The 15,847-nt window shown below is 37.7% G+C and overlaps 1 protein-coding gene across 1 annotated transcript in view; it reads right to left on the bottom strand.

Moving 5' to 3' along the window:
• Positions 1–8,231: 8,231 nt before the first annotated feature.
• The window catches only part of LOC113232023 (tubulin alpha-1A chain-like), a 57,625-nt gene continuing 50,009 nt past the window's right edge, over positions 8,232–15,847 (bottom strand). Inside the window, exons 3-10 of the mRNA XM_026466646.1 lie at positions 13,453–13,625; positions 12,983–13,111; positions 12,566–12,736; positions 12,142–12,345; positions 11,834–11,889; positions 10,142–10,238; positions 9,378–9,490; positions 8,232–8,731 (exon numbers count right to left, since the gene is read on the bottom strand). Coding sequence (XP_026322431.1) covers positions 8,548–8,731; positions 9,378–9,490; positions 10,142–10,238; positions 11,834–11,889; positions 12,142–12,345; positions 12,566–12,736; positions 12,983–13,111; positions 13,453–13,625 — 1,127 coding nt within the window. The 3' untranslated portion in view covers positions 8,232–8,547. The remainder of the gene's footprint in view (positions 8,732–9,377; positions 9,491–10,141; positions 10,239–11,833; positions 11,890–12,141; positions 12,346–12,565; positions 12,737–12,982; positions 13,112–13,452; positions 13,626–15,847) is intronic.

Raw genomic sequence — 15,847 nt, 5'->3', positions numbered from 1 at the left:
ACGCCATACTAGTCTAAAAACACAATAGAAACTCGGTAAACGCACAGGTCGCAACGACAAATGACGAAGGATTGCGAAGGGTCTGTGCGACAGAGACAGCATATAACTGACAGTGCAATGTTTGCGCGTGGTTGTAACGATATTTATTTTGACAGTTAGTCTGAACTACAAATACCTAATCAGAGTTTTCATACAATTAAAAATATGTTTAATATGAAATGTTTATTGCCCCGTTACATGTCAACACAACAAAAGGTGGTTTATAACTGCATAATTTAAAAAAAAGTGTGGTTTTTGTACGCAAACTTCCATTAATCGGGTCAAATTATGGGCCATCTCCTTTATTATTATACCAAAAAGTATAAACCTTAGACGATGTGACCTCCTTACATCGTCATCCCACCTTTTTATCGCCTTTTCTCCGGCTCAAGCGAGCAGTCCCACTGCAGAAATTAGAATGGCGAGGCAAAGGAATTAAAGAACGATTCAAAATTTAAAAACGAGTGGCTAGGAACCGGAGAAAAGGCGATAAAAAGGTGGAATGACGATGTAAGGAGGTCACATCGTCACAGACCTGTTTGCAATGACTGACGATAGTACATATATATGTTTAATCCACTATATCTGTCATAGCATTACATTGAGTCCTGAAATGTTATAATCAATACATGTTTATAGGATTTTGAATGTAAAACTACCGTGAAACTCAGACATATTAACTAAACTAACGGATAGCTCACGTATTTTTGTGATGAATTTTTTCTCGACATGCTTCGAACCAGGGTTGTTGCGAATATCAGCATCTGCGGATATCTGCATAAATTAAAATATCCGCATCAGCATCCGCACTAATCGATGCTGATAGTTATTGTGGGTGTTCGAGTCGTGACATGACCTGAAAGGCACGCTGCTGGAATGATTTATTAACCTTCCAGAAACAGACTTAAAGCTGAAAAAGCAGCTGTTGTTTTTGAAATATAACTTTAATAAAATTCCACAACGATTCAGCCAGGCAGATTGTTTTCAGGCACATTGATTCTTTGTTAATAAATGCCACAAAATCATTGAAATAATATTTTATTACAATACCAAACAAAATATAAAGCTTTTTCATGTCAATAGATCAGACATGAGCGCCGGGCTGGCTCCGCCGCCGACAAATGCAATCGGCGTGCCGTTCAGTTCGATCAGGCGCTCCGATCGTACGCACGCGCACGCTTCCGTATTGTGTACGTGAAAATGGCGACGCCAGAAAATGACTTTTCTAAGATAAAACCTATTTTTTTAAATAAAATGTAAGTTCGCATTTGACCTCCATCTCACCTGATGGAAAGTGACGATGAGGTTGACGATAGATGAATGCCTATTCACTTTTGCCAAGAAAAGGCGCAAGTTATAACGTTTAGGGAAGAAATCTGCAGGCAGGGAATTCCACTCCATAGCCGTTCGCCATATAAATGTGGAAGCGTAACGCTTCGTGCGAATCCTTGGAGTATCCACAACATAGAGGTGGAACCCAAATCTACGCCTAGTCCCCCGATGATGGAAAGGGGAAAGCGGAATTAAATCGTGTAATTCCATCGCACACTCTCCATGATATATCCTGTAAAATACCGATAAGCTGTCAACTTTACTGCGGTGTTCAAGGCTCTGCAGCTTTGCCTCCACTAAGTCCGAGCCACTTGTAAGCTTCTTGGCACGGTTGTCAATTGAATCAAAGGTGGCCAATTGGTATGTAACAGAGCCACCTTAAAGGTGGTAACAGTACTCCACGCACGACAGGACTTGTGCTTGGTACAGCTGAAACAACTGTCCCGGTGTAAAGTAACGCCTCATCCTGAAAAGGATTCCAAGCTTCCTTGCTGCACGTTTGGCCATGGATTCAATATATCTGCCGAAGTACAAATTAGACGACAGGACCATTCTAAGTAGCTGGAGACAGTCAGCTATCGGTATGGATAGGTATATCACGAAAAGTTGGAGTCAGCTCAAAGGGACTCCGTTTTGTGGAGAATAGACACGCCTGCGTTTTGGTAACGTTAAATTTGGCATCGCCCCAATCGGAGACTGCTTTGAGTGTCAAATCCAAACGGCTAACCATGGACTCGCGACAAGACTGGATTTCCTCTCCGCTGACCCTTGCATTGGTCAAGTACTTATCTACAACTGTGTTATCATCAGCATACGCAAAGGTGCCTGGAATTAACATATCATTGATATGCAGCACAAAGAGAGTTGCAGAAAGTACGGAACCCTGAGGAATCTATCGCCATATGTTCGGAAGAGTAGCCTTCTAAGACCACTCGAAACGAATGTTCGCTCAAGAATTCCGAGATCCAATTGCAAAGGTCAGAGGGAATTAAGCCCATAGGAGGGAAGCTTACTTAAAAGGCTTGCGTGCCAGACCCTGCTAAAGGCTTTAGAAATATGCAAAGACACTGCAAGTGCTTCACCTTGCTTTTCTATAGCCTCGTTCCATATACCGTCGTTGGAATCCGTACTGGTAATCACTGACGAGGTCTTCAAGGTACGACAAGAGACGGTTGTTGAGTACACGTTCCATAATCTTTAGTTGACAGAATCAGCTCTGCTTCTCTTTTTCGGCACAGGTTGCAGGTTTGCAAGCTTCCACGACCTGCGAACTACACCAGTCTCAAGTGAGAGGCGGTACAGGCGTAGGCGTGTGAGAACAGGAGACAACTCAGGCTCACAGTTACGTAGGACTAGTGCTGGAAATCCATCTGGCCCGCTAGCTTTATTCACGTCTAGATTCCGCAGAGTTCTAAGTACCTCTTTTTGGCGTATGCGAATTGGCGCCATAGTGCCTGCCTGACGTAAGATTAGATCCAGACGCGAACTCTTTGCACAGAGTGAGGCAAAAAGATTTGCCTTGTCATCTGCAGTATAGGCCAGCGTACCGTCTGGCCTTAGCAGAGTTGACATAGATAGGCGACAAAAGTTTGTTAGTGACTTTATATTTAAAGATGTTTGTTTAAAAAATTTATTTGTCAATTCCTGGCGTTGCCATTTTCACTACGCATACACAATATGGAAACGTGCGCGTGCGTACGATCGGAGCACCTGATCGAATATGATAAAAATTGGATTACTATAGAAAATATGTTATTTAATTTTTTCCTTTTTAAAAAGTATTTGTATAACGGCCTTTGTAAAAACAAACACCGATATACAAATTCGTTTAAAAAAAAAAGAAAAAAAAAGGGTCGTGCTCGCGCCGCCGAAACGCGGCCGCCACCGACACTTTCTTTTTTGTCGGCGCGCCGCCGCCGGTTGGTATATTATCGGCGCTCATGTCTACAATAGATTCAGTAAGGATGTATATTTTTTAAATACATAAAATAAGCATCCGCATCAGCATCCGCCGATGTTAAGGTAAAAAATCCACATCTGCATCTGCATTCTGCATCAGGAACAACCCTGCTTCAATCCAGTCCTTGGCCCTTAATCATGAACTTCCGCGGCGGTGACTTGACGAAAGTTTAAGACGGAACTTCAAAGCGAAAGACCGAAAATTCGATTTAGATACCTGAGCTATAGGACTGTTGTTGTTGTTGACTTTAGATTTTTTTGTTTAAACACTTGCTTTTTATCACAATTTTCGATAATATCCTGTTTCGCGGATTGTTACTTATATTTTTTATTATTTAATTATTAAGGCGTACAAAAGACATAAGTGCAACGACACATTAGGCTGAACATCGGTGGTGAATCTCGCAACACTTATTAAAAATAAAAAATAAATTATCGAGGTCCATACCGGTACCGCCACCACGTCGGACGAAGTTCAATTCTACAGAAGAACCGCTAATTTAGCGGTGGTGTTAATGGTGTTGCCAGTATCTTTGCGGTGTTGCTATAGTATGAGACAGCTCTTGTGACGTTTTTCAACGTAGTGATGTTAGTCCTGTAACCTACAACCACTTGAACGGTTTACTTAATTCTCATAAATATATTTTTTAATCATAAGCCCTTTAGAAATTGCGAAACGTTGTACAGTCGATTCCCTAACATATCTAACCTCCTAGCCGACCTTTTGGTTTTGAGAGCCTTCTTACGCATTTAACAGAAAAGTATAAAGAAAAAAAGACGAAACATTTAATCAGTTTATTAAGACTTATACAAACGAAATTAATAATTGAAAACACGCATTTACTCAGAATTTGACTGGTGATTTTCGATGCCAGACTTCACCGAGAAGAGAATCTACAACAACAGACAACACAAACATTTACAGACTATTACAGAATTATATTGTTAATTTTAATAAATTTACTTAGGATATACACAAAGAGGGAGTGGACTAACGTTAGGAGTAGAGTTGCATCGAATATTCGGTTACTATCGGTATTCGGCTTATTCAGCCCGTTTGCTATTCGGCCTTATACCGAATACCTATAAACAGGAGGACGAAATAAGATATAACACTGAACATCCATTGTAAGTTCGTGAAACAGCAATTTTATTTGAATAATCTAAAAAACTGTAACTTGACTCAGTAATTTTTCTAAGTAATTCAAAAAAGTTAACATATGAAATGAAAACTACCAATTTATTATGTAGTTCACTCTTACTAAATATCTAAATATAAATATAAAACTAAATATTACTTATTTGCAAAACCAAAATAAAATTAAGTTAATGAAATGAACGAACGAACGAAGGAATTTTTTTCTGAGTGTTCGATCTTTGTATTAATAATTATAACAAACTAGTGGAGTAATTGCACAAAAATAATTGAATATCAATTCAGTAAAAAAATTAAAAATACAGTGAATAGCGACATCTCTCGCCAGGACTGATAGCTGTAAAGATACTAACTGGGTGATAAATCTTTCATAGATTTCTCAAAGATGGCGCTACGACTAAAAAGTCGTTGAAAAACCAAATACAAAAACACGACGCAAGCACATAGAAAAATTCGTGTGGTCTGCTGGTTCGTTCCGTGACTTAGTTGGTATAGCGACGTCTTTTAGCGTACCGTGCCAGACGCACGGTTAGCTTACCGTGAAGACGTCGTAAGAAGACGTCGTCGGTTCGAATCCGGCCGGATCGAAGGAATTTTTTTTCTGAGTGTTCGATCTTTGTATTAATAATTATAACATAAGTTAATGAAAGTTAATCAAACTGACATAAACAATTAGTTTCTTCATTAAGTCATAAATTAAAATTATAAACCTGTAAATTAAAGTACATTTTTGTTTCATTGTACATAATTATTTATCATAACCGTACTTAAACAGCCGCAATTTTTCGTGTCTAGTTTCGTATGTGTGTTAATCAGACAAAATAGTTTAATCGAATATTCGACTATTCGGTCATAGGTTGAACAATACTACTAGTTGCAACACTAGTTCTGAGGAATTTGGTATTAACTGGACCTAAGTCTTCCGCATTGTAAAACAACTATGAGCATAATATAGCTCATATATATATATATATATATATTTATTTACTATAGTTCCTGGCAACATGGCGTAGACACTAGCGACACTACTACGTATAACAAATAATTTGGCTATTATATGAGAGGTTTTGACATAAGTGCCACAAATCTCGTTCCGGCTTACAGCCTATTTGTGTCAGTAAACTATAGTACGAGATCTCATGTATAACACTTACGTAGTTATGTATATTTACTAAAGTAAGTTTTGTAATTACTACATGAATGTTTTATGAAATAAATTAATTATAAATAAGAAAAAAAAAGAAGTTTATGAAATCTATTTTTCTGTCTACAGAAAATATATATATTTTTGATTTTGTAACTACCAAAACGTTGAGTCTGGTATATAGTGTAGTTGTATAATTATTACTTGTAATTTTAATAACATTTGAAGTAAGCATTAGTACTCCCTGTTAACCAATTAACTTGAAAGCCAGTCCGAAGTTCGGAAGTGGTATTTGACGTTTCGCACAGGATTTGATATTTCATGCTGAACTTCAGGCTTGCTTTTTAGTTAGAAGGTTCTTCTCTGATTATTATTTCTGAAAACGTTTGTAATTTTGTGAGAAAAAAAAATTAAAGAATTAAAAGTACAAGCATTATTTTGATGATTTTTATTTTCTTCAGTTGTAGCGATTCGTTAAAACATATTTTTTAAAGAAAAGTAGTTGACAGTTGTATTAAAAACCACAGAACACTAATATCTAATGTAATAAACCAAATTAAAAAAAAACCGTCCTCAAAAGTTCGTGGAACTACATCTATTTGCCAAGTTTATTAAAACCGGTTACCGGAAAGTGCGCGGAACTGGATTCATCCCCTAGTTTGCCTCTCCTCCATTTTTTTAAAGTCGGCTAAAAATGGTATATATTCTTAATTGCACCAAACAACAGAAGTATTAATTGAACAGAAGGTGAGTAAAGGTGGGTAAAGTGGTACGTCGCTGCTACCATTTCCAGGGTTTTACCTATGATGTGCTGCGTATACGGGCTGGGTTTTAGGGGGCGCCGAACGCCAAATTTCCGATCACTGGGAAAAATAAAATTATAACTATTCATTCTATCAACCCGAGAGATAGAGAGTTCCGGGGAGACCAGCGGATTCGCCAGGGTTTGTGGTTAGCTGCAGGGACGAACACGTTCGTCTGCCCTGGTAGCATTCGGCCGGGGCGTTCATCCCACGCGCAGCTAATGCGGCTGATCTGGGATCAAAACCTGCACTAGACGGTTCCTGTGCCCTCATAGGTATATTATAGTGCCCTTTTCGTATACCCTAAATGTCGTTAGGGAGGGTCACTATAATAAAAAGTAATGTAGAAATATATGGGGCTGTAAATATTCCATTTTGATGACGTGCCTATTAGAGGGCGTCAGGGTAATGATCGCATCTGGGCGCTATATGGGTTAACGCCAGCGTTGACCTCATCTTTGGGACGGCTGACTCAAAACCTGGAACTCAGGTGTCTATGTATATAGGGGGTTGAACCATTGGTGTACTATATTTGCGTCATCATTATGTCTGTCATTTTGTAGGCATTTACTGAACATCTACGGTTACTGGAATAAAACTACCTTTACATCTAATCGATGATCGATAAATGGTGGATGACAGATGTGAAACTACTAACTAATTTTTTTTTATTAGATGGGTATATTGTCCTGTGTGTGTGCATAGTTCGTGGTCACTTTCCCAGATGAACAAGAACTGTCTGCATTCAAGGAAAATATATTTATTTAATTATTAGGAATCCTCCATATGGTATATCGCCATATCATATATATGTTAGGAAATGTCGTTGTTAGGGTTATTGAGAAAAGCTGATGGAACGTGGATAGCTGCAGGATGAGGACTAAGGCAGCTGGGAGATCAATATTGATGTTACCCAGTGATCGCCCGATGGATGCTCAAGACTGTGTCGTCGTCGTAGCTGCGTGCACGTTGAAGATAGTGTAGTGATGCATTTAGGAAGTTCTAGTAGTGATGTTTAAGGATTTGTTAGGAACATTCAGTCAAGCTAGGGTAGCTGAAATAAAGAGTTAGGATTTAGACAGGTTACCTAAATAGCTAGGATAGCTAACGAATAATTATATTTTGAATTGTTTCATTAGGATGTGGTCATGGTCTGTCCTTTTAGATAGGTTTTTGGCAGACTAAAGCCACAGCCTCCTCGGTGGTTTGCTTGTTGGTAAGATAGTAGCTTCCGAGCAGTGTGTGGGTAGCCTATAGTAAAGGCTGATCACTTATGTGAGTTGCCTATCATAGGTAGGGCACCAGCTAGGGATGTTAATCCCTTCAGTTGTGAGGAAGAGGGATGTAGTCTATGCTCTACTCTATGAGTAGAAGTACTGGCTGAGTGAATATAGATTTGTATTTAGATCATGTTTAAAAAATAGGATAGGAAAAGAAGAACATCTTGGCGGATCTAGAAGTAGAGTAGAGCCTAGACTACAGTACTGTGCTTAAATATGCTTTAAAATAACGGTCTCTTCAGAGGAGCAAACAAAACACATTTGTGTAAAATTTTTATTGTGCATTTAAATAAACTACGAACATACAAAATTACGTTAATTAATTGTTAAGCATAATTAAAATAAAACCCTAAATAAGTTAGCCTATTACAATATAAAAGAGAATATTCTATCTAAAATCCAATAATACGAACGTTAACAGTTATTATCACTTGCCTTTTTATTATTATAATTAATAAATGCTTAGAAATCGCAACAAAAATCCAAAACCCAGAGATCCAAACTTTACATTTCAATGCGAAAGTTAATTTTAAAAAGTTTGTACTGTTAGCTTTTTTATTATTTTCCAAGCACACTTAAACGACTGTTAATATAATTATTAAAATGTCGATTTAAAAACTTCTTCGTCGTGTGTTTTTTATGTTTATAAAACAAAAGTTTCATGTTTAACATTTTTTAAGTTTAATTGTATAGGGTTACCGTATTATGCCGAGATACATTCACTGTAAAGAACCTACGTACCCACTCGTTAAGATTTGATAGGTCTGATACTCATCTGAATCAGATTCGTAAATATGTACGTTTGTCTGTTGTCGAAATTGATTAATCGACATTTTAATACTCGTTCTCTTCGTCAAGTTCTCCTTCAGTGGAGTCCACTCCGACTTCCTCGTAGTCCTTCTCGAGGGCAGCTAAGTCCTCGCGAGCCTCGGAGAACTCGCCTTCTTCCATACCCTCGCCGACGTACCAGTGGACGAACGCACGTTTGGCGTACATCAAGTCGAACTTGTGGTCCAGTCTGGAAGTATTGTACCAAAATAGGTGCTCGTACTCGATTATTTAGATAACATTCGATTGAGAAAGGCTTGAGGGTCCACTAAAGTTATTACAAAGGACAACAATTGACAAGTATTCTAAAATAACTAACTCCCTTAAGAGTTAAGAGAGAGAAATTTTTCCCGTACATACGGTTAATTTTGCTTGGGTCGAGTGGCAGGACACTGGCTTTATCTCAGAATTATTTTTTTTACAAACGAAATTAAAGCCATTTGAAAAACGTATATCGTATACTATACGTGTGCTTTATAGTTCGGTTGATATAAAAAATAACATGGGTATATGTAAATTACCCAATGAATGCAGCGGTTTTCTTGTAAAATTTCGAGGTAAGTTTGTGTTTTTTTTTATCGAGAAAATTTTTAGGAATTGTGTTTATACTAATCAATGTACGAGTATATCCTCAATTTTTTTATATGTTACTTTACTGCTATGCGGAATTAACCAAAGCCATTTGAGGTTGAATCGACTCTTAATCATTGCTCCTGTGATGCCAATCTCCGTGTCCAATATCCGCTCCTCAAAAATCCGTGTCCAATATCTTTTTGGACACGGACCAGTTACTGGAAAGTGAATAGGTTGATATACAGCAAAGTGTAGATACGTACCTAGCCCAAGCCTCGGCGATGGCAGTGGTGTTGGACAACATGCAAACAGCACGCTGAACCTTGGCCAAGTCTCCGCCGGGGACCACCGTGGGAGGCTGGTAGTTAATGCCTACCTAACCAAAGATGATAAGAGAAATGATCATTAGATTTTAGTTAAGTTACATTTTATTATTATTGATACAAAGATGGAACAAACACAAAGAAAAATTTTTTCGATCTGACTGAACTGGAACCAGTGTTTGTTACCTCACCGTGGCTACTGCCACCACCGTTGCCAACTGAGCTACAGATCGTGACACGAGATCATATTAATTTCTCCATGTGTTTACTACAGATCTTTGTATAGGGTTTTAAAAATTTAATACACAATGCAATCATTTTTATAAGAAACTGAGTCTACTAGCTTTTTAAAAAAAAGTAAATTTTATTCATTTTGTATGAAAGACATTTTATGAAATTTGACCGACTTCTGCTGTCCCGGTTTTTTCGTCACATACAATGAAAAGATCCTTACATAAAACTGAGTCAATCAACACTAAAAAAATTTTGGCGAATTTTATTCATTTTTATGGACAACTCACCCTTGACCAAACAATTGACTGCCAAAATTGTTTTCACAAAAAAAAACACTTAATGGTTCCTAAGACAGTTTCCTTGTATCTTCTTTAGTTTCGGATTTCCCCATACAGTCCCATTAAAAAAAAACTGTGTATCGTATTGCCTAAGCATCTCTTGGACATTAACTTACTTACATATTGACTTACCTTGAAACCAGTCGGGCACCAGTCCACAAATTGTATGGTTCTCTTAGTCTTGATTGTAGCAATGGCTGCGTTTACGTCCTTAGGGACAACGTCACCTCTGCAATTTAAAGTGACGTAAACTTTATTAATTTGTATAATTATATATCGGGTTCTTAGGTTTTCGCGATTGTTATACATAGGAAATGAAACTATTTTTCCGGATTTAAATCGCGTATATTTGTTTTTTCAAACATACCGATGTTTCGGGCTCTTTACAGGTCCCATGGTCACGGTTGAAACAAATATACGCGATTTAAATCCGGAAAAATAGTTCCATTTCCTATTGTATAATTATATTCTTGCATGATACTCCATGCTAAACTGTTGCACTTCGTCGGCTAAATTTGAAAACGTCATTAGTCCGTTTCTGGACGACATACCTATTTGATTCTTCAATGCAATACGGACAATTAAAGCTTATAGTATAATTTGTAGACCCTTTTTTCCTTATAATAATAAATAAAATAAAATAAAATGCTTCTTTATTTTATTTTATTTTACTTTATTTTACTTATTTTATTACATATTACATAACAATGAAATTGAATTTTATTTATGGAAAATTATTATTATTAATGAAGTATAAATTAGAATAATACAAAGATAAATAATTATGTACAATGAAACAAAAATGTACTTTAATTTACAGGTTTATAATTTTAATTTATGACTTAATGAAGAAACTAATAGTTTATTTCAGTTTGATTAACTTTCATTAACTTATGTTATAATTATTAATACAAAGATCGAACACTCAGAAAAAAATCCTTCGATCCGGCCGGATTCGAACCGACGACGTCTTCCAGCTTACCGTGCCAGACGCTATACCAACGTAAGCTAAAGACGTCGGTTCGAATCCGGCCGGATAATATATATATAGCGTCTGAGTGTTCGATCATTGTATTAATAATTAAAACAAACTAGTGGAGTAATTTCACAAAAAAATAATTGAAAATCAATTCAATAAAAATTTAAAAAATTATAATTATTTTATTTATGTTTTAAAAATGGAGTGTTCGCTTTGGCTCGCTTACAAAATAGCACGTATCGCATGCTGTCCTTGCAATAATAATGGCCGAATCGCTCAATCTCGTAAGAAACGTCCAATGTCTCTTTCATATTATAGCGAAAAAATCCTCTACTCTATTCACGGCAAACATGCCAGACGCACTACACCGACAGGGAAACCTAATAAAAAGGTATAATGATAGATTGTCAAAGTGGCGGATTTGCAGTCTTGGCCGACTTAGGCCCCAGGCCAAAGATACATATGTGACATATCTATATTTTATACATAAAATGTACGAAAGTGATTTAGAAAGATTATTGTTATACGATGCGGTGCAGTGCGGCCCGCCGTAATGTGCGTGAGCCTTGAGAATATTTAAGTACTTTGAGTTATTTTTTGTTATGGTCGGTGAATTTTTTGTCACTATTGGCCGCCCTAGGCCTGGGCCTACTGGGCCTTAGGGCAAATCCGCCACTGGATTGTCATATAATTATTTCTAGTAGGTAATCCTGTTTTTTGGGCCTATTCAAAAGTTCACATTAATGGAGCTTACGAGGTTTGCGAATTTAGCCGAGGATTTGTAATTTATTACATACGTACGCACAGAACGCACGATATCAGTAGTACCTATCGAATGAGATTACCTGTATAACATGCAACAAGCCATGTATTTGCCGTGACGGGGATCACATTTCACCATCTGCAACAAAGCAGGAATTTTAAGAATCTGGTAAAACGTCCGCTGCAAACCATAACTAATGTTATAGAGTGGTCGGGTGGTGAGCATTTATCAATATCCCTTTGCATTCGAATTTTTTCGTGGACAAGATATTTTCGAATGTATATTTGGAACATTTGGTTCAGATTATGTCTTTATATATCAATCGAAGATTTCCAGGTATATTATCAAAGTTGTGTAATTTGGGATAACAACAATTAATTGTGGGCGTACCTGATTCGCTGGCTCGAAACAAGCGTTGGTGATTTCAGCAACAGTCAGTTGTTCATGATAGGCTTTCTCGGCAGAAATGACGGGAGCATATGTGGCCAGAGGGAAGTGAATGCGAGGGTAAGGCACAAGGTTAGTCTGGAACTCAGTCAGGTCAACGTTTAGGGCTCCGTCAAAGCGTAAAGACGCCGTGATTGATGAGACGATCTGGAAATAAAGTTTTTATACAATGAGGATATTAGAGATACTGGTTAAATTGTATAGTTTTACTTGAACTATTGATACTTATGAAGAGAATATCAATTCCAGTTTCGGAGCTTTCATTTTCGTAATAGGTATCTTAGAACAAGTACCTACGTAATCTTTTCTTTTAATTTAAAAAAAATTGTGTGTGTAACTGTAAACATCAAGTAATAAGATCTCATACCTGTCCAATAAGTCTGTTCAAGTTTGTGTACGTAGGACGATCGATATCCAAATTGCGTCTGCAGATATCGTAAATGGCCTCATTGTCGACCATAAATGCACAGTCCGAGTGTTCCAGTGTTGTGTGCGTTGTCAGGATGGAATTGTAGGGCTCGACGACGGCAGTGGATACCTACAACGGAGCATGGGCAATATTATTGGCGTTGTCTTTATTTTCTTTGAAAACTTCAAGTTTCCTTCCAATATTGTCGTACTATTAAGAGTAAATTAAAATTGAGTAGGAAGGGAGATTTGTTTGGCATGATATTATAATACAATAACTGTGATCTTAGACACCGAAAGGGTTAATCGTACAAACTAAGCAATACCTTCAAATATAAGCCTAATTGTCTATGAAAAGAGATTGTGAAGTAGGTACCTGAGGTGCAGGATAAATGGAGAACTCGAGCTTAGACTTCTTGCCGTAGTCGACAGAGAGGCGTTCCATCAGCAGGGAAGTGAAACCGGAGCCGGTGCCTCCGCCGAACGAGTGAAATACCAGGAACCCCTTCAATTAGAACAACACAATCAGAACAATAGGCATAATTTAGGTGCGCATGCTCCATCGTCGACTTCATCGTCACTTTCCATCAGGTGAGATGGAAGTCAAATGCGCACTTACTTTTTAATAAAAAAAAAAGAACTTTGTAGGTACCGTTGAAAGTTGCAACCTCTAATAATTAACAGTTGCGTCTTTTCTTTCGTCTTTAACTACCACCATACCATTTCTCGATGACAATACCTACGTATTTTTTTCCGAAAATAGCTTACTGAAGCTTTGTTTGTACAGGTTTGTAAGATATCAAAACACTTTGTGATTGTAAGGTGAAAATTCATAGTTCCACCCACCTGAAGGCCAGTACATTGATCAGCAAGCTTTCTGAGTCTGTCAAGCACAACATCTACGATCTCTTTGCCGATGGTGTAGTGACCGCGAGCGTAGTTGTTCGCCGCGTCTTCCTTGCCAGTGATAAGCTGTTCTGGATGAAACAGCTGACGGTATGTACCCGTGCGGACCTCATCTGTGGATTTTAGTTGTACTCTCTGATATTTGTATGTGAAAAGTTTAGAACTTTGTAAGAAATCTGTTCCATAACTTTTTGTTAAACACGAAATAGTGCAAAATGTTTCGTTATTAATTTTGAAGGCCCCTGTTAAAGATCTGGAAAGATTTACTCTTTCTATGTTTGATTCGCATTTATTTGTCGCAAGTATGAAATACTGCCTGATAGTACTGGTCAAGTACGGAGTAAACAGTATACTTTATATAATGGGCTAACGGTAATATCTACTTATAATCTTTATTTCTTTGTAAGCGCTGGTTCTAAAGTTCTCACATTTGCAACCTATATTCATAAAAAGACCAGTGGGGTGATTCACGTAATTAAACCGTTACGATATCGTAGCGATTTAGTCGTTGAACTGCTTTTTCGTATTCACGTGTGACAGTGAACGTCAACGAGTCCAATTTTAAAGTCTTACGATCCAAATGTCTTTAAAGCGTATTCTGGTATATGAATCGAACTTAAATTGACCCTAAACGAACGACAAGTCATACGCATTCTGCTAAAATTTTGACAGTTCTTTCATTAGACTTTCGACGACTAAATGTCAAATTTCACAATCCAAGATGTCGTTCATTAGTCGTTACGTTTCGATTCTACTCATATCAACGTTCGTACAAGTGATACGTGAATACCCATTTTGGATAGAACTTCGATCTAACGACTACGTAACTTCAACGATATTTTGATAGCTTGAACTCACGTGAATCGCACTATAGGCCTGAGTGTTACAAATGCGGTGCTTAATATAAACTTAAAACAGACAGTAATCGAGTGGCATGGTGCCAAGAGTAGTAACTGCAATGCTGACTCATATCCTCTTTTGCTTGTTTTTGTTCGACTCGGTTGAGACTTGTTTGATTGCTTTTAAACTTTATACGTAGTTGTACGCCTTTGTAAATATATTTGTAGTGCTAATTACACGTGATTGCAATTAGTTTATGTAAGTACTCTAATATTATCTATTTGACTTTACACATATAAGGGCAGTCAGCTATGATATTATCTATCGTCTTCTATAGTTCGATGACTATATACATATGGGAAGAGTTCTGGCAGCTCGTACATAGCACATATTTAAAATCATTTTATCTAATAAAAATATGGTCGGCCCAAATACCGATGGATAGTCTTTTTTTTTTATGATAACAAGTGATGGACCGTACAAGTCGTACACCCGATGGTAAGCGACACACTTGTCCATAGCAGTTGCAGTGCAGCTCAAAGGCCACTGCCACTGCGCCCGTCACCCTGAGACATAAGGTGACAAGTCCTAAGCGATTGTAATTTCACCAGCACTTTTAGCCTTCAAAACCGGAAAGCAATAATACTTATGTTACTGCTTGGCGGCAGAAATAGGTAAGGTGGCAGTACTGCCGTCCACTTACTAAGACGCGGCTCAGTGACAAATGGTCAAATATCCGATTTGAATAGCAAAAAATAGAGCACAAAATTATCTTTTAAAAACAGTTAAAATTAGTCAACTTGTTCGACTTATCGGTACTACGTATCACATATCAGTACTACACTGGACGGACTCTTTCACAAGGAGCTCTACTGCTACTAACACTCCTGCACGAAGAGAACTTTTTTATTTATTTTTATAACACCAAGTGACGGGACCATTGACTTACAAATAAATGGACGACGGGTCTAATACAAAAACCACGAAAAAAATGTCCCAAGTCAACCTATTCGAAATTTAAATTGTTATGTCATCGCAGTATCGCGCTGTCCGTAGAACAAATGAAGACTAAAGCGGAGTGTCACGCTCTGTATACGATTTTAGCGCCTTACAAGTGCGGACACTTTTTAGCGCGGACCCGACGTCCATATAATTGTAAGTCAATGGACGGGACGGACAGATCGTGCGCCTGATAGTAAGCTACACGCCTGTCTATGACAATTACAGCGCCACTCAGAGCTTTAAATTGCAAAGATCTGAGGAACCACTGCCACTCCACCCGTCACCCTGAGACGTAAGTTGACGAGTCTCATGTGCCTGTAATTTCACCAAAGAACTGGGAGGCGCGCTGGCGTCAGCTCGTATCGAATCAAGACCTTAGTCGGATTGCTGAGCCAGCGGAGTAAGCAAGTCAAAACATTTATAAAAATTAAATTTTTATTGAATTGATATTCAATTATTTTTTGTGAAATTGCTCCACTAGTTTGTTATAATT

This window comes from Hyposmocoma kahamanoa, unplaced genomic scaffold (assembly GCF_003589595.1).
Source record: "Hyposmocoma kahamanoa isolate Upper Pololo Valley unplaced genomic scaffold, ASM358959v1 66, whole genome shotgun sequence".
Taxonomy (NCBI): Eukaryota; Metazoa; Arthropoda; class Insecta; order Lepidoptera; family Cosmopterigidae; genus Hyposmocoma; species Hyposmocoma kahamanoa.
The sequence above is the reverse complement of the archived record's forward strand: the minus strand, read 5'-3'. Positions and strand labels throughout refer to the sequence as shown.